We start from the raw sequence: 25283 nt of genomic DNA, 5'->3' as shown, positions 1-25283 counted from the left end.
TGCTGCTGCTCCATTTATAAATTGGGACGGAATCAGCCAGAGATTTCATACTATCACCTATTAAGGGTTTTCATTTTGTAATAGTATGTGAACTCAGCGGATATAAAAATAACCCCTAACCTTGGCAGTGAAATGTATAATTCATTGAGCTGTAGTGACTACCTGAGGCGAAGCACCTCATACGTATCTATCCTTTTCTCAGCAGTGGTACACTATTACAGTTTTTGTTAAAAATATTTAATTATTCAAAAGTACCAAGTGTACACATTTTACACACGAGTTATCATTTAAAAAAGTGAATTTTGAAACATTGGCTTGAGATATGGCCGTGATTGCTCTGATTTGGTCTTGTATTGTTCAACAGGTTCATCTCCTGACGTCGCCATTACCATAATTTTGTCTGAATGTTAGAGCGCCTTTTTTTAAATTCACTTGAAAACCAGCTAAAACTGGTTACTGTAATTGGTGTGCTATCTGAGGAACACAGCGTGTGGCCAATTGCATTTTAGAAAATGCAAATTTTTTGCCTAAAAGTAACTTTTACTTTCTTAGTCTGCTAAAAATGTAGTGGACTGAAAGTGTGTTTGTCTCACAACACACACATTGTGAGACAAACACACTACAAATAATCAGTGTTTTAATGCCTAATATATAACACTGGACAACTTTGTTGCAGAATTAGAAGCAGCAGTTACACAACAGTGTCTGCTACTTGGCAGTCAAGATGAGAGCCAGACTTTATGTGTGTGTGTGTGTGTGTGTGTGTGTGTGTGTGTGTGTGTGTGTGTGTGTGTGTGTGTGTGTGTGTGTGTGTGTGTGTGTGTGTGTGTGTGTGTGTGTGTGTGTGTGTGTGTGTGTGTGTGTGTGTGTGTGTGTGTGTGTGTGTGTGTGTGTGTGTGTGTGTGTGAAAAGCAATCTGCTTGTCTGTTTGATTATTTGTAAAGCAGCACAGTGTGCAGTTGTCTATATGGACTACACTGTAGACACATTGGTACATTGTAGTTGTGGTTTCGTTGTACCTGTTACAATGACAATAAAGATATTCTATTCTATTCTATTCTATTCTAGTGTATGTGCCTTAGACAAGTATCTGGGCGTTGTTTGGTGTACAGACAGGCTGATCCGTGCATCCTGTCAGACACACACACACACACACACACACACACACACACACACATAAACGCACACACAAAAGGGCACACAGTGGCAAGGTCCAATTGTCTGGTTGCCGGGCAATGAGCTCACAGCCGTCGACCATAACAACCTCTTCTCTCCATCAATCAGCAATAGAGTGTTCCGCTAGTAATGATGTCATCACACACACACACACACACACACACACACACACACACACACACGCTCACGCACATGCACACACTTCTCTCACCCTCTTTTCTTCGACCTTGGGTTGCTGTGTCGCAAATGTGTGCATCTGATCTTGTGTGAGTCTTGGGTGTTTGTGTGTGTGTGTGTGTGTGGGTGTGTGGGGGGGAGAGAGAGAGAAATTAGTGGTGATTGTCATTGCCTTGCAAATATTGCAGGTGACGACACATAAATCTCACACTCATCATGTACATACACACACACCTTGTAGCACAGACTAGATTATTAGATAGGAACTAGAAAACATTTTAAAACTACAATGTAACTCTGGAAGGTGTGTTATTATGCTGTGTGCAGCAGACACTTGTATGAAATGTTTTGGCCTTTGTGTGAAATCAATAAAAAAGAAAAGTATCTGCCACACAGTAGTGCACACCATTGAAGATATCATGGATCTGGAAAGTCTGACCCTGAATCTGAACCTCTTACCATTGCAGTCAAACAAACACAGGCAAATGTGGATTGGATTGACACCTTCTTACAACTACACACATGCATGTAAACATACACACACACACACACCCATACACACACACACACACACACACACACACACACACACACACACACACACACACACCCATACACACACATACACACACACACACATACACACACACACACACACACACACACACACACACACACACACACACACACACACACACACACACACACACACACACACACACACACACACACACACACAAACGTTAGTTACAACACACTCATGCGCACATTCTTTGGGCCCAGCTGTGTCTCTGCCAGGCTGTAGGGCAGGAGGCCAGCACACTAAGGTGAAGAGAGTGGCAAGAACACTAACTGGCAAATCAGTGGCCAATTAAAAACACTCAGCAGTGTGTGTGTGTGTGTGTGTGTGTGTGTGTGTGTGTGTGTGTGTGAGAATGTCCTTGTCTGACTGCCAAGGAGAAGGTTGGCATAGAAAGCATGCTTCCTATTCTCTCAATATGCCCTCTTAACGCAGAAGCTTACGCGCGCGCACACACACACACACACACAGCCTTGGATTCATGACAGGAGACATTGTCATGAATAGAGAAGAAGGGTTTGCTCTAGGTTGTTGACAGTCTGTGAATGTGAGAAACAAATTGAAATATAAAATAAAAGAAACCTTCAAAGCAGCAGCAGCTAATAAGACACATGACAGTCTTGATTGTTTTTCCTCATCTCTCTTTGGATAATGAGCGATCCCAACTACAGCTTGATCCCGGCTACAGTTGACTTATCAAGCACATTTCTGAAACTCTTCTCTTTCTCCCACAGTCCCACCATGTGTGACTTGATGCTCCAATCAAATTACCGTAAAGCAAATGTACAACAGTGATCGATCATTGACTGCCATCTGCTGAGCTGAGCTTTAATAGGTTTTGAATTAGCTGATTTAGCTTGATATGTTTGAGAATTCGTTAAACACAGTAAGAGAAGAATATATCCTTAATCCATTTTATTAAAAAAACTAAACAAAAAAAAACATCTCTATACACTTGTCTTTACATTACATAAATGCACCATAAAGGTTAATGTCATATTTCATTAAATTGTAATAACTTAATTTAGGCTATGCGTTGCATGTCCCCATAATGTTTTTTATTCTTTTATTTGATATGACATGCACAGTAGAGCCTTGGTTGCTTCAAACTCCTATCAATAGAATTGCATAGTACCATGGCACGCACTGATTCAATGTTATCCTATTGCACTCACATTGAACATGTCACCTCTCTCACATAATAGAGTGGCTGACAAGTATGGGCTCCTTATGAAATGTGTCTGTGGACATGCTTCCTTATTACGGAGTGGTTTCATTGCAATTATCCCCGATTGTGTCTCGCAAGAGCCTTAGACCAGATTGTTTCCAAGCAGGGGCATGGCTATAAATGGTGTTTGATCAGAGAGAGAGAGAGAGAGAGAGAGAGAGAGAGAGAGAGAGAGAATTGTAAGCCTGTGAATACTGACCTTTCTTTAATGTTTGTCTTTGCTGAATGATTTGTATTTGCTCCCTGGCTCATGATCCCTTTTTTTTATTTATTTTTTTTTCCTCCAACAGCATATTATAAACCTGGATATTGAAAATAGTTCAGGTCAGTTGAAGGAATTTTAGTTAGGGAACCGAACCTTACAGATCTGCCACGTAACATAGCAAGAGAAGTGTGGAATGGTAGATAAAGGATGGCGATAAGTAAAGGACACTGGTCTTTCCAGACATGTGTGCACCCAAGATAACATTCTTCCCCTTGCTTTGAGCACCTTGGACATTTCAGAGGGGCTGATTCCTCACTTGTAGTATGACAGATATGCCCTAGTCTAGGAAAATGGGGTTGTGGTTGAGGGAAGGCATTTCCCCTTACATTACAGTAATGGTCAGTCACTCTGTCTACGCACGCACAGACACACACACACGCACGCACACACACACACACACACACACACACACACACACACACACGCACACAAAGACTCACTACATTCTTCTGCCTCAACCAACCAAACAGCTGTCAGACACTACGTCAGCCCCCAAAGCATTCTGTCTATGTGTGCGTGTGTTCCTGTCTGACATGATAAATGATGAACTCTGTACTACAGAATGTGTAATTAGTCCAAGTGTGAGTACAATAAGAAACTGCACGGCAAAGTTCCCACACTCTCTGTTGCCAAAGGTTCATTTAGATAAGGCAAAATACATTCATAAATACACTGATCCTAGGTGTCAAGCATTTTCATTTAAAAATTGTTGATGTAAAAATATTTTTGGTGTCAAGTTTCTAAAGTCTGCACCCAGTTAAACTCCAACCTTTAACTTAAGTTTTGATGCAGCAAGACAGAGTTTGCCATTCAACTCTGCAACCTTCAAAGGATTGTTGGGCAGATATGTTGCTTATGTTAACCTCTGAACCCAGTACGTGTGGTTCCACAGCCAAATAACCATCAAAAGAGGAAAAATATAATAAAGGGAGACTGCAATGCGAGGCATAAACGTGTACAGTAGGCAAAGGCGATTCGTGGGAGGACGACATTTTTTGGACTACACTTGGCGAAGACAGAAAGGGGAAGAATGCGAGCAGCACTTAAACAGATGAAGTGATGGAGAGAGCGAGTGAGTGGACAAAAGTATTTGTGCTGTAATCACGCCGGCATGTAGGCCAGCGCTGAGACACGCTCGCACAGAGAGCACACTTGTTAGACATGTTTACTATTGTCGCTTTTACGATCCAGATCAACACACACACACACACACACACACACACACACACACACACACACACACACACACACACACACACACACACACACACACACACACACACACACACACACACACACACACACACACACACACACACACACACACACACACACACACACACACACACACACACACACACACACACACACACACACACACACACACACACACACACACACACACACACACACACACACACACACACACACACACACACACACACACACTCTCACACACTCTCTCTCACACAATTGGGACACAAAAAATTGGGAGCCCGCTCAGCCCACTGTGACAGAATACAACAGCATGACATGCACCACAAAAGGTTGTACTTTTGTCCTTTGTCAACCACTCATTCAGTCTCTTGAACACTGGGAACACTGGGTCCTTCACTCAGCTATACTGGCAAAACGCCCCGAGCCAGACGCCAAACCCGGCGAGCTGTTAACTCATCACAGGTTCCTCTTGATGACAGCGTCAGCTCGATGCCCTGACATGCAGAAAGCACCTCTGTGAAACCCTGTGATTCACTGAAAGAGGTGGACTCGCTCAACACGTATACACAAATGCTACTTTTACTGTTACAAATACATTATTACACACACACACACACACACGATGGATATAGACAAAGGGTCTTTAGTCGTGTGTGTGTGTGTGTGTGTGTGTGATATAGAAAGAGTACTCTGAGGGTATGTGTTTCGAGGAGTTTCTAATCAAGCTGGAGAGCCTTTATATGTGTGTTTAAATTGCATCTATATCGGCACTGAACTTTAAAATCACATCATGTTTTGTGTATGTTCTCTTCATTGTTCATCCTAAACCTGAGCATCTATTTTCCCTTGTGTTATCTTTACATAATGCTTTTTAATGATCACGATCGTGAGCTTTTTTTTTCTTTCTTTACATTTTTCTTTGTTGAAAGAGCTGGTGACCATCAAGGAGCCATAGGCAGCTGGCCACTGTCTCTAGGTAACATAAGAGCTGCCCCATCATCATGGTAGTTGTGGAGGCTCCCTCTCCCCTGGCACCACCTTGTGTTACGTTGATGTTTGATGATTCCTGTGTGTAGTTTATGTCCTATATCTTACTAAGACTGGCTGTGCATTTCCCTGCCAGTCTCATCTAGTTACAATGGATATTTAAAAAAAAAAACAAGTTAACCTTCCTTTCTTTTATCAATCCCTCATGTGTTATTCCCTTATTTGCTAATATACACATGATATATTTCAACTTGACTGCCATGTAGGATCATAGTACTTTCCCCTTAATGTTGGCAGAGTTTTAAAAATCACTCACTCTGTGGTGCTCCGCCCTCCCTCTCACTATCCTCCTCCTCCCTTTTCCGCTGACATTTTTTCAGCTTTCCGTGCTCCCTGGCCGTGCCTCGATGGCTGTGCCAGTCTGCTCCTCCCAGTGTGTTTCTATCTGCCATTTCTCCACCACCATCTGTTTCTCTCTCTGCCTTCCTATCCACTCTCTCTTTTTCTTCCTGTCTGCTTTACCTCTTACTTATTTTGCCATATCTCCCAGTTTTTCTTCTACTCTTACCTCCATCCCTCCTTTTTCCTTGCCTTTTCAATACCATATGACAGATTCCTTTAGTGTCTGCTTATCCATGGCCTCAGTAGTACACATCTATTTATCCTTCCCCTGTTTCTGCCTTACACACATTGCACACATCGTTGGTGCATACAAACCCTTCTACTTTATGTTTTTGCAGACAGTTTGATATCTATGTCTTGCTGTACATTCTTAAGCCTGACGCTATACTGTATCCCACTATGGAAGCCTATTGATTTTCCTACGTCTGCCATATAGCAGACATTCTTCTGCCTCACTGTCTCATTACAATATCTCATTTCCACCTTAGCTCTCATGTCCCTGTAGTGTCATCATACAAAACATAAAAAGAGGGCATGGGATACCATTACTAATGTAACACATTCAAAACCAATCTAGTACTGTAATGTCCCTCTATATCTTCTTTAAGGTGGAAATTAAGCTACACACACTCCCACCCACCTCCTTCATTGTCTTAACATTTAGAATGTGGGTCAGTGGGATGTTTGATGTCCCACGCACACACACAAACACACACACACACACCCCACGCACATTAACAGTCACGCTCACACACACCGCAGCTGACTAACAGCAGGCAGCGTTTGTATCCCCATAACATCCCTATCACATCATTTCACCACAACCTGCCTAATTAGTCCCACAGAGTGTGTGTGCGTGCTGTTGACAATCAGCCACTCATTTTCTCTTACGCCGGTGTGTGTGTGTGTGTGTGTGTGTGTGTCTGCTTATGCTTGTTGCACATTGGAATGCACTGGAGTTTGAATCATATGGCAGGTCCTTTGTATAATGATGACCTTTATTTGCATTGCCGTTTTATTTTAAACAATAAAACAGCAAATTGCATAAAAGCTTGTTCTCCTACATCAGTTTAAACCTGTGTTGTTTCCATCCACCAGGGAGTGCTGAGTCTCTGAGTCAACCCACTGCATTCTGGGAAAGTCTGGAACCCTCTCCATGGGCTGTTCTACCTGCCGATAAACCAGGGGGGGTCTGGAGGAGCTGTGTTGAATGAGGTAAGATTGTCCTGGTCCCCTCTGTTAACATGCACAACTACTTCATGGTAGTTTTCATTGCTAAGTAAGCTAGCTTTTTAAATACATATATTCTAAGTGGAAGTATGTGGTTGGCTGCTTCCAACCTTAAAAGCTTACTCTCTATTATCCTCATTCCCTGCCACTATGAATATAATGAGTTCATCAAACCATGTAGTGGATCACTTTTTGGTTCACCCACTCTTAAAAACCTTAGTTTGAAAGGTTTAAGAAAATCTGTCACTTATTTTCTGATATTACGCCAGTGGGCCTCTGCTAACTGACGTTTGCTATTTGCTTTTGATGTGAAAGGAGCAGAGGTGTTTTTTTTACATTAAGGGAGCGCATAGTCTGCCTAGCGACAGTGGGTTTGTTTATTAGGCTGCATCTCTCTGTTGGAACAGCAATATATCTTCACACATCGGGTGACACCGTCAAGAACCAGTTTATGATGGGGTCTTCCTGCAAGAATGGAAGCCTTATTGGCATTGCCGGGAAGTGCGAAAAACACCCTATAAATAACAGCTCTCTGTAGGGGGGGGGGGGGGGTGGTGGTGGTGTTAATCGTTTTGTTTATATGTATTCTTCATGTCCTTTCTATGCATGCTCATAGATTCCTCTACAACATTCCGCTTCAACAGCTTTGATTTTCTCTGCACAGATTCCGCCTTTTTTTTGTGGTAATATTGATTTCCCAGACGGCAAAAAATAGTCTTTTCACTTCCTCCCATTCCCACAGGGGGGGGGGGGGAGTAAGATCTCAAGGGTCGGCCGCAGAATGGCACCTTCGGAGCTGCCGGTTATTATCTTGCTCGCAGACATTTCGAGCCAAGCGAGCGGTTGAGGTCAAAGGATTTGAGCTCAGGCCTTCTCCGTTTAATGGAAAGTCTCTTCCTACTCATTGTAAGGAATTTTTCTTTTTTCTTTTCAATGTGAGTTTAAAGAAAAATCAATATGAGCAAACATTTAAGCAACGTTTTTTTTTCAAGTCCTCTCCCCCACATTGCCTCCTCGCATGATAGGAGTAGTGTGTTATATTCCACTTGCCTCTCTTTCCCCCCTAGAGGGAAGGCTGTGTGATGCCTGTGTCTGTTTACTGCCTTATGCAGCAATAAATAATAGACACGGGTGACTTTTAATAACAAACTCCAACCGACCTCCCTTTAGGAGTCCGCACGCAATGAGTGGAAAATGAATGTTTGCATTTACTGGAGTGTCAGGATGCTAATTGGCAGGCTAAGTCTCAAGGCAGCACTGATCTGTCCAGCTAATAATATGCATCACAGACTAATTAAAAACATTTAACTATTGCACGCCGGTGCAGACATCAACAGGGAACACATTAAAAAAGTAATTTCAGGGCAGCTCTGTACTTCTGCCTTAGCTTTAGAGGGAGGAGGCTGAAAATATTTTAAAGTCACTGCAAAAAAAAGTATTTTCTTGATAATGTCTTACTGTTATGATCTAATTTGGCTAAGTAGATAAGAAAAGTGCATTTTTGGGGGGATTTTGACCACTGCGTTACATGTGATTTAACCGATTTAGTCCAAACAAAATGCGGATTATGGTTGAGATGGATATTTTTGAGATAGGTCATCCACACTTTAACCGCTATTAACCAATTTTTAGAGAGACACATTTTTTTTAAATTATAACTAAGTACCTCATTCTAAGTGACAACCCCGCGGTGAACTAAGTTTAAGTGTTTCTTTTGGAGTGGAAACCATGTCGCTGCCAGTTGTTCTGTTGTCTTCGTAGTGGGAGTAGGGAGTGCACTCTGGTCCTTGTCTGAAACAGACATGCTTGTTTAAGCGTACACACACACACACACACACACACACACACACACACACACACACACACACACACACACACACACACACACACACACACACATGTTCCTACACATCTACATGAGGGCGAGCATTCTCATTTACCCCACAGGGAGCAGACAGTTTGGAGAGTGTTGCTGTCTATAATCTACTGTCTGTAAGCCGCTGTCTCTCACTCTCTTTCTGTTTGCCTTTCTTCATCCACTTCTTTCCCTCTCACTTGCTCTCTCTCTCTCTCTCTCTCTCTCTCTCTCTCTCTCTCTCTCTCTCTCTCTCTCTCTCTTTCACTCCTTCTATCCGCCTCTCAGTTCAATTCAGTTCAGTGATGCTTCATTAGCTTGACATTTTGATAAAGAACATGTTGCTAAAGTGCATATTTGACCAAAAACAGTGAGACTTTTTCTCCGTTTCTGTCTTCCCAAAGTCAAATGTGCTTCTCTTGGCATGACCATAACGTACTACTACCGATTTAAAGTGTGTGAGGCTGCACTCGCCTCTTTCACACCATCACCCTCTTTCTCCTTAAATCCAAAGAGTAAAAAGTGTGAGTGCCTGTGTGTGTGGGTGAGAGAGAGAGAGAGAAAGACAGGGAGAGTCGGTGCTATTCTTGGCTGGTTGGGAAGTCTTGGCTCCCTCGCGTATGGGAAAAGTGCTCTTGGCAAGTCTTGAACCGAGGCATTCCTTTACGCTGTCCTCTTGAAACACTCACACGGAGACGCATGTACACACAAACTCATGTAAGACACTCATGAGGACGTTGCGTTGACTTATGTCCGTTCTCTGGGGACTTTAACATATATGAAACATTGCTAAAACCTAACGTTTAGATAAACCAAGAAACCCCAGACTTTACCCTAAATTGTAATGGTTTTAGCCTGTGTGTGAACAGGTCGGACAACATGAGTAATAGAATGAGACACACGTGCACACACACACACACACACACACACACACACACACACGCACACACACACACACACACACACAGACTAAGCACAGTCTCCATAGAGAGATTTTCTAGTAGTACTACATAATGCCCCGAGGCCCAAAGCCAGAGTTACTCTGTCACTCACTCACTCTCTCCCTCTCCCTCTCCCTCTCTCTCACGTGCACACGCATGCGCACACACAAACATTCTACACATTATTCTCAATGAATTGCCTAAGGAGTGGGAGGTAGTCTGCATGACTTCTATCAATTATTATATCTGGTAAGCTTCTCTCTCCCTCTTTCTCTTTTAATCTCTCTCTATTTCTGTGTCCGTCTCACTGCAGTGCCACAAGGTGACATCAAAGTCTCTCTCCAGCTTCTTTTCCTGCCCCCCCACATCATTTTCTTGTTGTTTTACCCCCTTTCTTTCCTCCTTCTCTCGTCTCCTGTTTTCATCTGCCACTCCCTCCTTTGTTCCTCACAGTTTTTTTTCCTCCTCTCTCTATTTCTCCCTTCACTGTGAAATCTTACATACGCGCTGGCGTAACTATAAACACACACTTTGTCAGTGGTCTTCCGGGTAGAAATTGGTTTTGGTGTTGAAATTGGGTCAGGGTCAAAGGGTTTTGTGTTTCTGAGGATACACATCATCACCCTCAAGGCAAGTGTGTGTGTACCGGTCGATCTTTGTTCCTACCCTCACCTATGGTCATGAAGGCTGGGTAATGACCGAAAGAACGAGATCGCGGGTACAAGCGGCCGCAATGGGCTTTCTCAGGAGGGTGGCTAGCGTCTCCCTTAGAGATAGGGTGAGAAGCTCAGTCATTCGTGAGGAACTCGGGGCAGAGCCACTACTCCTTTGCATTGAAAGGAGCCAGTTGAGGTGGTTCGGGATCTGGTAAGGATGCCCCCAGGGCGCCTCCCTAGGGTGGTGTTCCAGGAGCGTCCAGCTGGAAGGAGGCCTCGGGGAAGACCCAGGACTAGGTGGAGAGATTATGTCTCCACGCTGGCCTGGGAACGCCTCGGGATCCCCCAGTCAGAGCTGGTTGATGTGGCCCGGGAAAGAGAAGTTTGGGGCTCCCTGCTCAAGCTGCTGCCCCCGCGACCCGATTTCGGATAAGCGGCTGAAGATGATGATGATGATGAGCAATCAGAATGGCTATTCAACATGATTATATACTAGCATTTGATTGAATGGATGTGCTTACGGGTTTGTGGATTTTATATTAAGCCTATTGTTGCAGCTTGCAGCTTCAGGAGTAGACGCACTGCTGGGCAGCATGCAGACACCTGTGGAGTGTGTTGTGATTGTGCTGTGTGTGGTGCGTGTGTGTGTGTGTGTGTGTGTGTGCGTGTGCCTGGCTGTGGTGCGTGTGACTGGTGTGGAATTTGTTTGTGTGAATGATGGCTGGTATTACTGCATGTGTGGTTTGGTGTGTGTTTGTGCCGAGCCGAGGCCCTTTGATGGTGCGAGTGTGCGCGCTCAAGCAGTGCTGCTGCCTGTCTGACATTTTTGTCCTCATGCCTTTGAAAAGCTGGAAGCCATTATTCACCGACAAGGACACATGCTGAGCAGTCGCCCACCTCTTCTTCATCCACACAATGCCCGCCGCCACGACCATTCATGCCAATTAGTGCCAGTCTGCCTGCCTATGCCCATTACAGGCGGTTCACCTTGTGTGTGCTTCTCTGTCCTAAATGGGGACACATGCAGGCACAATCAGGGAACATTAATCAGTTTTCTTTTTCTTTTATTCTAACATGCAAGAGAAAAATGTGTGTGTGTGTGTGTGTGTTTGTTTGTGTTTTGGGAACTTGAGAAATATGTGTGGGTGATTCTACTCCGTGTGGGTGCCATTATTCAAGCCAAGCAAATAAAGCAGCATTAGTCTACAGCTTGTGTGTTTATTACCATTTGTCTCTTCATGCGTTCAGTGTAGCTCCAAGCTCTCTACAGTCCCTCAGAGTCACCCATCTCACACCTGTCAGCTTGTCCTCAACCTGACGTCAGCTAAGTCATCTAACTGCAATTGCCTGCATGTATTTGGGCTTTTTTGTTGTTGTTGTTGTGAAAAGTGGAACATAATCTGCTTTTTTAAAACCAAATATGCTCTCTCAGTAATTGACACCCTACATATTGAGTACATGAGTGTGTTTCATATATAATAAAGCTGCAAGATATGTTTAAATACATATACATGTTTCAAAATGTAGGGCATATACTGTATGTGTAAACACGTGAAGGCACTCCGTTTGAATGCGTGAGCTTGGGCTTGGAGATACTGTGAGGGGCATTTTTCACAATTTCTTTCTGGCATCAATCATCATCGAGCAATAAAGCAGTCTGCCCTTCCAGGAGCCACATTCTTCAAACTCCGATCGTATCTCACATGATACACTTTGACCTGTTCTTAAATGCTTTTGATTGACCCGTCATACTCCGGGATAAAAATAGTTTTGCAAATTCTCCCTTTAATCAAAAGTGAGCCAAATTCCCTTCATTGCATCTAAGAGTCTAATGCTGAGGGAATGGACAAAGGACTGATAGTTGCGTGGGTGGAATGAATGAATGGGTTGTGTAGTGATGAGTGGGGTTTGAATCACACTTATCTGTCCCTTTTCTCTCAATCCCCCTCCTCTGTCTTTTACTTTTAACTTTTCTCTCCGCACATTTCTCTTTTAACATTGCTCTTGTACTGCCATTTTGTGCAGTGACACACATTCTCCAAGCGGGATTATAGTATATATTGTCTTTGAAATAATATTCAGAGGTATTTATGTCTGCGTTTTGCCCTTGAGTGTGTTGGCTATTAGCCCGCATTTTTGTGTGTCTGAATGTCTGTGATGACTGCCTTTGTTGGGGGTGTGGGAGGGGGGGGGGGGGGGGTGCATACGTGCTTTGGAACATGTGTGACAGGGAAAGAGTGAGAGCACCAACTCCTGTTTGCGTGCTCACATGTGCATGTATGCATATTTATGCATTTTATGTGTGTGTGTGTGTATGTGTCTCTGTGTTTGTACTCAGTAGAATTATACCGCAATAGAGGAGCTTAGTAGTGATTTGCTCGTCCATTCCAGTACCTCCCTAATCCTGCACACACATGCGTGCGTGTGTCCATGTGTGCATGTTTTTGTGTGTGTGTGTGTGTGTGTGTGTGTGTGTGTGTGTGTGTGTGTGTGTGTGTGTGTGTGTGTGTGTGTGTGTGTGTGTGTGTGTGTGTGTGTGTGTGTGTGTGTGTGTGTGTGTGTGTGAGAATGTGTGTGTGTGTGTGTGGATTAGTAGGTTTGTGAATGGGATGTGGCTTGTGCTGAAGTAGTACACTACACTGTCAGCAAGTTGACGCAGCCTGGCAGAGGGTTTGTGAGAGAGAGAGAGACAGAGACATGAAGGGGTACTGAGAAGTGGAAGATCTTTGTTGAGTGTGTGAATGGGCCCACAGTTTCGGAGGAGGACACTGTTAACACGATTATGTAATGTTTACAAAAGCTTATGAATGATAGATGATGAAGAGCACAGGTTTGACACCATTAAGATGTTGAAATAAGGGTGTGCCTTGCTTACAGCGGTGTGTGTGTGTTTCTGTTTCTGTTTCTGACTTTCAGGGTTGCACATTAGACTTAACAGCAGTTGATTGGGGGACTGATTTTGCTTACTGGGTCACAAGTCTTCTCCCTGATTGGTTATCGCTGATTTTAACGTAGGTCATTGGTTCTGATTTAGGTTAGGGTAAGTCCCAAGGGAATGAATTTAAGTCTATGTAAATACCCCAAAAGTGAGATAAGTAAACGTGTGTGTGTATTTGTGTGGTTTCACACATACACACAGAGACAGATTGAAATACATCGACAAATAAAAGCAGACTAGATGGGGATAGGGATAGGGATAGATGGGTAGAGAGAGTGTAGGAACGGCAGTGGTGAGCATGGATTGCTGTTATTACCACAGTGTGTGTGTGTGTGTGTGTGTGTGTGTGTGTGTGTGTGTGTGTGTGTGTGTGTGTGTGTGTGTGTGTGTGTGTGTGTGTGTGTGTGTGTGTGTGTGTGTGTGTGTGTGTGTGTGTGTGTGTGTGTGTGTGTGTGTGTGTGTGTGTGTGTGTGTGTGTGTGTGTGTGTGTGTGTGTGTGTGTGTTTGTGGGGGCGACGGTGAGAGCAAGAGAGTGTCGGTATGTGTTGGAGAGAGCGAGACGAATCGGCGAAAGTCTGCAATAATGTCGATAGGTGTGTGTATATATATAGACGCTTTTCATCAGTTTCCTTAGTGACTGGCTCTGACTGAGACAGAGCGAGAGAGCAGAGCAGTGTTTGCCGAGGAACATATTACTGTGCTTCACATTAGAGTGAGTTTAGAGGAACCTATATAAGACTCTGAGGACATTACAGGAGAGAAAACTGTAGGATTTGTTTTCCACTATTCCTGGTTATGGATCAGCAGAATGGCCCGGGTTCACCGCAAGTAAATCATTTCAAGATGTCTTAATGATAAGAAACAAATACAGTTTTGTCATCTGCATTCAAAACAACACTTTACAAGTTCCTGTGTTGTTCTCAAGTTGCAGCTGTCTGAAAGAGCTAGGAGACCTGAGCGATTTAATGCAGTAGCAGACATAGAATCCATCATGTCATGAAGAAGAGTTGTAAGTTATGACAAGGTTATGACAAGGTTTATAAAGAGATGTTTAGGGCTCAGGGACAGTAAAACACTGAGTGTATAAGTTGATTGGAAATTTTTAAGGTTTAAGATATATAGACAGACCAGCTTAAAGTTACATTATGCTGAACCGAATTCACCATTCCAAAAACATCTCATAAACTGATTCTCTTTTTCCTTATCTCTTTGTGCTTGTTCTCTACCCACCCACATTCTCTCTCTGTCTGTCTGTCAGTCTCTCACTGCTTTTGCTTGGCGGGCAGATTGTAAACAAACCCACACACACACAAATGAATTATGATTAAATGCGGAGAGGCTTCACTTAGCTGCCAAGGCAACAGGTGATTTTTTTTTTTTGTTTAGCAGTGCCGCTGAGGTCGCCCAAACAAAACAGTCTAGTCTAGTCTGGTTTTTTCCTCCTGTCTCATTCTTACCTGTTTACTGAGTCTCTGTATCTGTATCTTTTTCACTAGTTTTTGTTTTGTTTGTTTCAGTAATTGCGCTAGTGACAGTGCAGCAATGGTTTGTCGCAACACACAGATAGACAAACTGGAAATGGGTACTTAAGTAAATGGTTTTACGTTTCATAACAGGAAGTACATTTTAGCGATTTGTCCGCCCAGCAGCGCTTTTTGTATTTATTGCATTATTATTGCGGAACTGTATCAACAACCAAAAAAACAGAACACTATCTACAGGGAGTCAAACTGCACGAACACAAAGTCTTGAGAATATGAACACTGTGCCACTCCTGCACAATACACATCATGCTTTCCAAAATATATATTTTTTTTTAAACACCACAAATAACTCTCAGGTTACCACTTTTCAATCCGTTTACCCAAGCTCAACCTTCTTAGTGTTCATTTTGTGTGTTCTATTTAGTCCTCAGTCTTAAAGCTGGGGTATGTGATTTCTGATTGGTCAAAGTTAACATGAGCTGTACATTTTGACCAATCAGAGCGAGGCTCCGATTCTCTGTTCTTATTGGCTGTTGGGACTGTCCATTCACTTTGGCACGACTTTGTTGGTGTTGTAGAGCGTGTCAGGGAGGGACCCTAGGGGAGGGACCAAAGAGAACAAGTGGAGCGGTTGAGGTATTTGGTTTCGAATCTCTATCCCAACTGCCATTTTCTCCCCAAATCCTCCACCCCAGCTTTAACCTCATTAAAAGCAAACATTAAGAAGGCCTTCTCCTGCCCTGCAATGGTTTAAACAAATCCAATGCTGACGCCAGGATTGATAGCAAGCTGACAGGAAGGCCCACCAAACACAAACAGGATGTGTTTTTAGTGCTTGTTTAGACCCATTGAGTCTAGTGGGAACCATTACAACCCTGCAAATGTGTGTGTACGTGTGTGAGCGTGTGTTTTTAACATCACATGATGAGCGAGCGTTCACTTCTTCACCTTTGCGTGCTACATCTCTTAGCATTGAGTTGCACTTTTCATCTATATTTACTTCCAAATGGTCTTTTAACTAGGTCAGCTAACTAACGGAAATAGACTGCTGTACTATGTATGTACAGTGCGGTAATCAGTCATGACACCTAGTGGTCAGGAGTAGGAAGTGAAACCTTGTTGAATCAGCATTACACCCACTATATCTATAAATGGAGGAACATAGATAGTGGTTCTGGTGTTGCCTGTGTAGATTACATTATGTTCTTGTCAAGCCTGCGTCTTTGAGCATATAAACCGATAGGAGTGTGTTTGCATGTGTGAGAGGATGTAGTTAGTGCCTTTACCGGTGTGTATGTATATATATATAATGTATGGGCAAGTGTATTGATTATGCATGTAATAGTACATCAATCAACTTTATATTTAGCAGGCAACGTTATCTAGTTGCGGCTTCTCAAATGTGAGGGATTGCTTGTGTTTTTTTAGACTGTTGCTTTGGCTCTGGGTAGCATTTCACAGGTCATGATAAATTAAATAATTGAGAAAAGGACGAAAAAAGACAGATGAAGGCAGCCTTAGATACACGTGTATCTGTATATGTACACGAGCTGTCCATGTGTCACTCTTTCGTGTACTCTCTTTCTCTCTCTAATCTCCACAACTCACGATCTCACCCTCCCTCCCTCTTTATCTCTCCCACACTCCCCCTCTGCCCTTCTCACTGAAAAAACCTCCCGTTCTCTCTCTCGCTCTCTCTCTCTCTCTCTCTCTCTCTCTATCTCTCTCTCTCTCTCTCGTTCTTTTTTCACTGCTTGTAAGCGGTCTCTGGGCGTGCAGCCAGCTGGCATGTGTGTGTTTTTTGAATGAATACCTGATGAAGTTGGCCGAGCGAACCGTGGGAGGGGCCCTGTGTGTGTGTGTGTATGTGTGAGTGAGCAAGCGTGTGTGTGTGTGTGTGTGTGTATAGGGCAGACAAGTGTGAGAACTCTGGCTTGCGTTCAGCCCCTTGCGTAATACACATTGGAGCTCTGCATGCGGGACTCCCTCCCTGTGGGCGTGTGCAAGTGTGTGCTACCAATTATGTGTGTGTGTGTGTGTGTGTCTGTGAGCACCTGAGCGCTGTGTATAAGCGGTTGTGAGGGAGCTTCCTGCCTCGCTGTCAAGATTTAGGAGAGGACTGTTGGCCGGGAGTGTGTGTCAGGGGTGTGTTTGTGTATGGGGGGGGAGTGGGGTGTAGCACCAGTACACCGAATCTGCTTTGGGATTTTCAACTTGAGGAGGGGAGAGAGGGATCGCTCTGCAAGGGACAGAGGAGAAGTTTAGGGAAGGGAAGGAAAGGAATGAGGCGGGGAGCGGAGAGCATGCTGCAGAAGTGGGCTACTCCTGCTTCCCTGGTAAGTACACTTTACACAGTTTTACGCACGCTCTGAAAGAAGTGTGTGTGTGTGTGTGAGAGAGAGAAAGTCAGCATATGTGTGTGCGTGTCCCGAACACTTGTCTTGTTGTGTCACAGTATGCCATTTGAAAGTGCGTACTGCGTCTGCCCTAGTTTTCTCCTACAATCGGCGGTCGCTTGTTTTACCCATTTCACTCAATCACCCTCTTCTCTTCTCTTCTCTTCTCTTCTCTTCTCTTCTCTTCTCTTCTCTTCTCTTCTCTTCTCTTCTCTTCTCTTCTCTTCTCTTCTCTTCTCTTCTCTTCTCTTCTCTTCTCTTCTCTTCTCTTCTTCACACATTGCTCTTCCCTTTGGCTCTCTTCTTCCTCAGCTCTCTCCCCACTGACGGTCTGTTTCCCCACCCACCCACCAAACCCTTAGGGTAGCCGAGGGGTGAGAAAGTGCAAGTCATGCAACGCAGCTCTCAAGTGTTTGTTTTTTCTGAAAAGGGGACACTCTTTTTTTCTGACAGCCATTTGTTTCTCTCCATATCTGTCTTTCTTTGTTTGTGTAAGAGAGAGAGAGAGTGTGTGTTAACCACTCTCTCGCTTTCTCTCTCTCTCTCTCTTTGCTCTCACCTCTCGTTTTCTGTCATACCCCCTCCCTCTTCTCTTCCCCTCTGCTTCTCTAACTCCATCTGTCCTCCATTATACTCCATTACCTCCGCTCACTATCTGACCATACTCTCAAGTGTGTGTGTGTGTGTATTTGTTGTTTGTGTGTAGTCACTAGTAGGGAGAGTGGTAGCCTTGTCAGAGTTCCCAGTCTGGCAGCAGTCCCTGTAATGTGTACACACACACACACACACACACACACACACACACACACACACACACACATGCATCTACATATGCAAACACACACACCCACACTAATGAAAAACCACAGAGGGGAAAAAAGCGAGAAGGGAGGGACAGAGAGGAAGAAATGGAGAAGTGGATAGAGAGAGACACAGAAGTGTAAGCCTGAGCCTGCAGCAACACTGTTCTTTCCAGTGGAACTATATTTAGTAGTGAGATAACACATCACGTTGGACGTTATCCCTTTGATCATGATTATGACTGGGCAATCACGCACGCACACAGACTCAAATGCAACAGACATTTGTAGCCCATGCACAGCAGTTGTTTTAATCAGCGTAGCATTTATTTAAAAGCTTGTGACACGTTAGTTAAAGTAATTGGCAACTCATTCGATTCTGAAGCAATATCCTTAATAAGCACAACATTAACGCTGCGGTTATTATATAGTCAAAAAATTGCATACATATTTTGTGTGTGATTCATCCATCTCATAAGACTGAACTGTAGGTCTCTGGAGCAAACACAATACATTTTGCTAAACTTCTATGGTATGACTATGTCACTAGGTTGAAGAGCATTGCGAACAGTTAGTGCAGAGAAACTTTGAACCCAAAAGGGATCTTTAAGATTTAATTATTTCATTGTGTATTGTATATTGGCTTTTTTATTACAGAAGAGAGATGCTGCTTTAACACTGGAGAACTGTGAAACCCAGTGTTCGTGTCTTTGACAGTCTTTTGCTCTTGTAAACATGTTGTAATTGTTCCAAATGACCGTAGTTACCGCATTGTGAAACACTGCACATATTTATAAAAAGATTTCAAAGTTAAATAATTATAAACTTTATTTATTAAGGGAACCACATACTCTCTAAAAAGAGAGAGTGTGCGTGTGTGTGTGTGTGTGTGTGTGTGTGTGTGCTAGAAAGAAAAGCATGACATATACACACCACCCACTGTTTTGACCGTAGAAGGGCAATAGTGTACGGGATGAGTGAACAATTAAGGATACTGACTCACATGCTCACACAAAGTTAGTTTTTCAAAATGTGACAAGTGTTACAGAGAGAACACACAAACACAGACTTTGGTAATGTGTGTGTGTGTGTGTGTGTGTGTGTGTGTGTGTGTGTGTGTGTGTGTGTGTGTGTGTGTGTGTGTGTGTGTGTGTGTGTGTGTGTGTGTGTGTGTGTGTGTGTGTGTGTGTGTGTGTGTGTGTGTGTGTGTGTGTGTGTGTGTGTGTGTGTGTGTGTGTGTGTGTGTGTGAAAGAGACTAAAGCACATGGAGGACAGGCGGCTTGGGTTACAGGTCATCTGATATCCACACACACACATTCAATCACACGCTCACACACACACACACACACACACACACTCACACACATGCGCACGCTGCAACCTCAGCAAGATTCAGGTGACACAGCTTTTCAGTGAATGTGTGCTTGAGTGTCAGTTTCAGTGAAGCAATACTCTCTCTTTTTGCAATGTAGGTCAGTTGAGCTGGTCTCTTTCTCTCTCCCCCTCTCTCCAAGTCTCCCATGTGTCCTAAGCCTTTCCTATACTCTCATATCCCTGTTCCCCCTCCACTGTCCTCACTTTCTTCCCTCTCTTTATCCCTTCCTCGAATCTCTTTCTTGATCTTCCTCTGACTTTTGACTCATTTGTTAAAACTACAAATGTTTGCAGGCTTGCAAACTGGTATCTTTCTCTGTTGAGACTCTTTCTTCTCCGTCAATGATAGCACAGTCTTCTATCCCTTCTCTCTCCTTTCATCTCTCACTTACACTGCAAGATAAACTTAAATATGCTCTTATCAATATTTAAAGAAAGAATCATAGCAGTTATGTAACATGAAAGGTCTAGTGTAAAGGGGGTCTCAAGATGAGTCTCAGGCTCCCTTCAAAAATGCTACATGTTAAAGAAAATACAAAAAGAATTATGTATAAAGAGGAACACAGTAGGCATCTGTTTTCAACCAATCATAGCTTTGCGGCCAGCATAGAACTGCAAGACGGACAAAGTTGGCGATTAGCTTGTGTAATATAGCAGATTGTTCAATAGGCAACACAGTTTGCCATATGAACATAACCGAGGTATAATATGTCAGTGTTGTTTACCTGCTTGTTTCTGCTGCCTCCAAGTGGCCAATCATCTCTTATTGCAAGTTTTATTTTCCTATTGTATAACTGCTTAAGTCAGCAGTCATGCAACAATATGACAAACCACTTTTCTTGTAGGCTAGTGGTAGCTTACCTCCCAGTAATCTTTATATGGTGCTTATCTTAGCACACACCATTATTCAAAGACAGATGTGTCAACATATCCCATTAAGCAAATCTCAGGAGAAACATACACTGTAAAACCTTTTCACACATGCCAGAGTGAACTGCTAAAATGAAATGAAATCTGAGGAAAAAAGCTCTCGTTGATGGCGGCATGAACAGATCTTCGGCTGGGTGTGTAGAATACACTTTCAGTGTTTGATATGACAAGAGCTGATGTGAAATGTCTCTAACGCAAAAGTTTGTGAAATACAAGCTGTATTTTACGACAAATGATGGTGTGACCAGCACAGTGCGTGTTGTGTGATGCAGTTAAGAGGCAAGTAACAAGAGATTGAAAAGAAAAGGATGCCAAGAACGAGAAACCATTAGATGGAAGTATGATAATTGAGAACGGAGTCATGAAGAAGGAGAGGTGGGCAGGCTGAGGCAGGAGAGAGGAGTGGAGTGAAGCACTGGAGTAGATTGTCTGTGCTTTTACCTCGCCGTTCATTCAGCAGTATACTTCTCAGCCCATCCGAGTCAAGTCTGCTTTATCAGAACAGATGGCCTGTGCTTGAGAGAAGTGTCTGGATTTGAGCGCGCACGTGGGGGGGCTCTTGTAAAGCATACATGCATGTGAATTTTGCATGTGTTTTTACCGCGTGTCTCTGTTGTGACAGCGCAGAAGCACTTCCCAAATCAAAGGAATCAGCTGCGAGATGTCCCACTTCCTCAAGAACATACAAACACACACACACACACACACACACACACACACACACACACACACACACACACGTAGTGGGGGCAATTTGTATCACTCTGCAGGAATTTCAAACAAGCCTTCAAGAAGTCCTCGAGGTGTTGACCCAATCTTTCGGGTTGGAAGATTAAGTGTTTTTTTTTGGCTTTGCAGCTACAGAGATCATATAGATATATTTAATTGTTGTCTTCTATTACAATGATCCTGATGATTATTTCTGCAAATTCCACAGTCGCACGAAACAGCCCGGACTTGGCATGTTCATAACTGGGGAAGAAAATTGACAGACCTATATTGCAGTAAGCCTGTTGTTGCTGTAACAACAGCCATCCAAGCTTTGCATTTTTAGTGCAAGTTTATAGTGTGTTGGTCAAGTGACTTTCAAGAGTGCAAATGTGACGCATTTAAAGTTGGACAAACACATGAGCCGGTGTACGTGCTTCTGCGCACTGGTTGTTGAAGGAGAGTTTGTGTCAGGAATAGATCATGCGTCAGCATAATTGAATATGCCCAGGTGGCTGAGTGTTGGAGTAAGCAAGAGTGTGTGTGTGTGTGTGTGTGCGTGCGTGTGCGTGTGTGTGTGTGTGTGTGTGTGCGTGCGTGCACTTACACTATTTATGAGATTCACACCCAGATTTCCATCTTTTGCAGCAGGGGGTCCTCTCTAACAGATGGCACACACACACATGTTGTACACACTCTCACTTTTGAATGCACCGCAGTCTTGTCATGAGAGGTGCAAGTACTGCAGGTGCTAGATGCTCCTTGGGATCGTTTCGATTACTATTAGTGGGGAGGCGTGCAAATTGCTGTAAACCCATTGGAACTGCTTGAATTTTTATTTATTGTTTTTTATGGCAGTTTAAAGTTGCTACATTGACATTGATAAGTTGTTATAATCAAATAGTCATAAGTTACGTTTTACATTTGCACAGACCACTTACGATAAGTAACTACATACTTTTGTTATTTTTGTTTAGCTTTAGAGACTGTGAACATAAACAAACCGTGAACATAATCTAGATATAAATGTCGTCTCATTTGTATTTGACCTATATTATGTCCACATGTTTCCCTAACAGTCTATCTATCTTTCTCCTCTGCAGGATTGTGCTGGGTGACGGCAGGCTTGCTTTTGCAGGGAAATGATTCCGCATGAAGAGCGACGCACTCGGCCCCCCGTCGTCCTCGGCGGCAGCAGCAGGTGTGACGTCGTGACGCTCTCCCCTACCGCACTGAGCTCAGCCCTCAGCCGCTAAAGACCCCTGGACCAAACACACAGCCCCATACCCCTTCCCTCTCTCTCTCTCTTTCTCTCTCTCCATATCTTCATCTCCATCTTCTATCCTTCCTCAGCTGCTTTTTAGTGGTCTGGATCTTCTCTGATATTAAAGAAGACTTGTTTCAACGGCCCCTTGTGTGAACTGGATAGAAAGTGAAGAAGAGAGAAGATTGGGAAAGTTAACTTCTAGCTAATTAAAGTGAGACAAGGGAACGCATCATCGGAAGTAAGAAGAAAGAGAGACAGGGAAGTGAAGGAGAAGTCAAAGAGAGGGAACTAAAAAGATAGAGGAAAGGCCAAAAAAAGTTAAGGAGGGATAACGGAAAGTTCAGTTGAGGGACGGTTGAAGTGGAATCCAGCATGAAATCCAACCAGGAACGCAGTAATGAATGTCTGCCCCCAAAGAAGAGGGAGATCCCCTCCAGCACGTTACCGTCGGAGACTCGCTTGCCCGTCATGCCGCCCGCCAGCGACAGCCAGTGCACAGAGAACATGGCGTGGCTGGCCAGCGTGGCAGGCGGGCACGACAGTGGCGGCTTGGCGGGCGGGCACCGTGGCTCCGGTCAGTCTGACGGCGCGGCCCAATACAAATCCCTCTTCTCCACAATGTCGGACTCTTCGTCCTCCTCCTCCTCCTCACTGAGGCTAGTCTCCTCCCTGCCTGCGGTGTACACATCCCCGCTCTCGCAGTCGGCGGTGGGAGGGACTGTCCACTACGCCCAGCTGCCTCCCAACATGCAGTTCATAGCCTCGCCCTACACGGCCCCATACACCAGCTACATCTCCCCTCAGATTCTCCCTCCCCCTCCCCCTCCACCCCTCTCCTCCTCCTCGGCCCGGTCGTCCCACACAGAGACGGTGTGCAGTCCTTCGCAGGCCTCCAAACACGAACAGCAGCAGAGAGCATGCACAGCACGTACCTCCATGCCGCCGCCTTCTACAGACCCTGCCTCTTACCACGTTCAAATGTCCACCTCCCCGCGGACCGTCCCGTCAAATTATCACCACCACCAAGGCGGCGTTCACCTTCCCCTCCAGTCTCTGCAGTACCCCCACCATACTTTGGCCACACACGGGATGTCCCAGGTGGTGGTGCAGTATACGGACGCGCCAAACACCAATAGGAGAGAGGAAGGCGGCTCCAGACCCAGAGAGCTCCACAACGGAGGACTGGAGAGGGGCCGGCGGTTTGGGGCATCACCGGAGTCCTCTGGAGGCCTCTCCAAGCCAGGGAGCAAATCGCGGGACGCCACTTCTTCTCTGTCCCCCTACGAGACCCGCCATCTGGTTCTGCCATCAGACTACTCTACCCACGATCCCTCAGGTCTGAGAACCTCTGTCATGTTAATGCCCAACAGCCACGGGGACCACCACCACCAGCTGGTCACGCCCAGAGCCAGCCCCGACAAGCTGACAACCTCGCACCTGGTGGAGAGAGGGGGCATCATCCTGGGCAAGCCTGTCAATCGCACAGCCTCCTCCTCCAACACCACGTCCACGTTCACGTTTCCTCCCCCGTTAAGCGTCAACAGCCTGAAAGCAGCCGTCGGCACGCTGTCGCCCCAGACCGTCATCCAGACCACCCACAGCGCCACAGAGTCACTGTCGATGGGGCTCCCCTCCGCCACTAGTATCTACCCTCAGACGCCTATCATTGGTTACATCGCAGGGGGCAGCGGGAGCCAGCACATGCCAATCGGCTACCACACGGGCCTACAACAACACTTACTCATTCCGGGCGCCCAGCCGGTCATTATCCCCGTCAGCGGTGGTGGTGGCGGAGTCACCACATTGGAACACGTCACCTCCCACGTAACATCGTCGTCCACCCAAGCTGCACCGTTTCCTACCACACTCCCACACACGTACATAGCCGCCGCCCACAAAGGAGAACGTCTGGAAAGCCACAGTGGTTCGTACCACCAGGCCGCTTCAGGTGTGGTGGTCCAAGCCCACCTTCACCTCCCCATTGTTCCCGACACGGCTTCTTCTTCTGCTCCTCCTACTTCATCCGATGCGGCGTCCGCTCCCGCCCTGCCCCCATACTTCATCAAGGGCTCCATCATCCAGCTGGCCAACGGAGAACTGAAACGCGTGGAGGAGCTGAAGACGGAGGACTTCATCCAGAGCGCCGAGATCAGCAGCGAGCTGAAGATCGACTCGTCCACGGTGGAGCGCATCGAAGGGAGCGGCGCCTCAGCCAACTTCGCCGTGGTGCAGTTCTCTGTGGGCGAGCACCGTGCACAGGTGAGAGACAATCAGCAACTGTGTTATTAAAGGTGCTCCGGGGAACTTTACCTTTGTGTTCATTCTTGCACCCCCTTTGGACAAAAGCGGTAGTGTTATGGGTGAACGTACTCATGACAGAGGCATTAAGAAAAACTATATAAAAATAGCAAACTTTGCACTGATGATCTTGTTTGCTGTAACATGTAATGTATGATCATCAGAGGAAAACTGAGAAATATTAAAAAGTTCCTCGTAGCACTTTTAAAGGAATAGTTTGACATTTTGGGAAATACACTTTTTCCACTTTCTGGCGAAAGATTGATTGATATAATTATCGTGTAGTTAACAATTGAGCCAGAGTAAATGTTAATGTTCAAGTGTACAGAGACTTCTTGGAGAACTTGATGTTTTACATTGAGGAGCTGTACT

At 44.7% G+C, this 25283-nt stretch overlaps 1 protein-coding gene across 2 annotated transcripts in view; it reads left to right on the top strand.

The window, feature by feature from the left end:
• Nucleotides 1-25283, top strand: part of atxn1a (ataxin 1a) — an 86034-nt gene that overhangs the window by 51622 nt on the left and 9129 nt on the right. Inside the window, exons 3-4 of one of the 2 annotated variants that reach the window (XM_080045547.1) lie at nucleotides 7132-7248; nucleotides 22450-24872. In XM_080045547.1, the coding sequence (XP_079901673.1) occupies nucleotides 22986-24872 (1887 nt within the window). In that variant the 5' untranslated portion in view covers nucleotides 7132-7248; nucleotides 22450-22985. Of the gene's footprint in view, nucleotides 1-7131; nucleotides 7249-17337; nucleotides 17474-22449; nucleotides 24873-25283 lie in introns of those variants that run through there. The other variant, XM_080045548.1, reaches the window with a different exon arrangement.

The sequence above is a fragment of the Ammodytes marinus genome (assembly GCF_949987685.1).
Source record: "Ammodytes marinus genome assembly, chromosome: 17".
NCBI classification, from domain to species: domain Eukaryota; kingdom Metazoa; phylum Chordata; class Actinopteri; order Uranoscopiformes; family Ammodytidae; genus Ammodytes; species Ammodytes marinus.
This window is presented reverse-complemented; position numbering and strand designations above follow the sequence as displayed.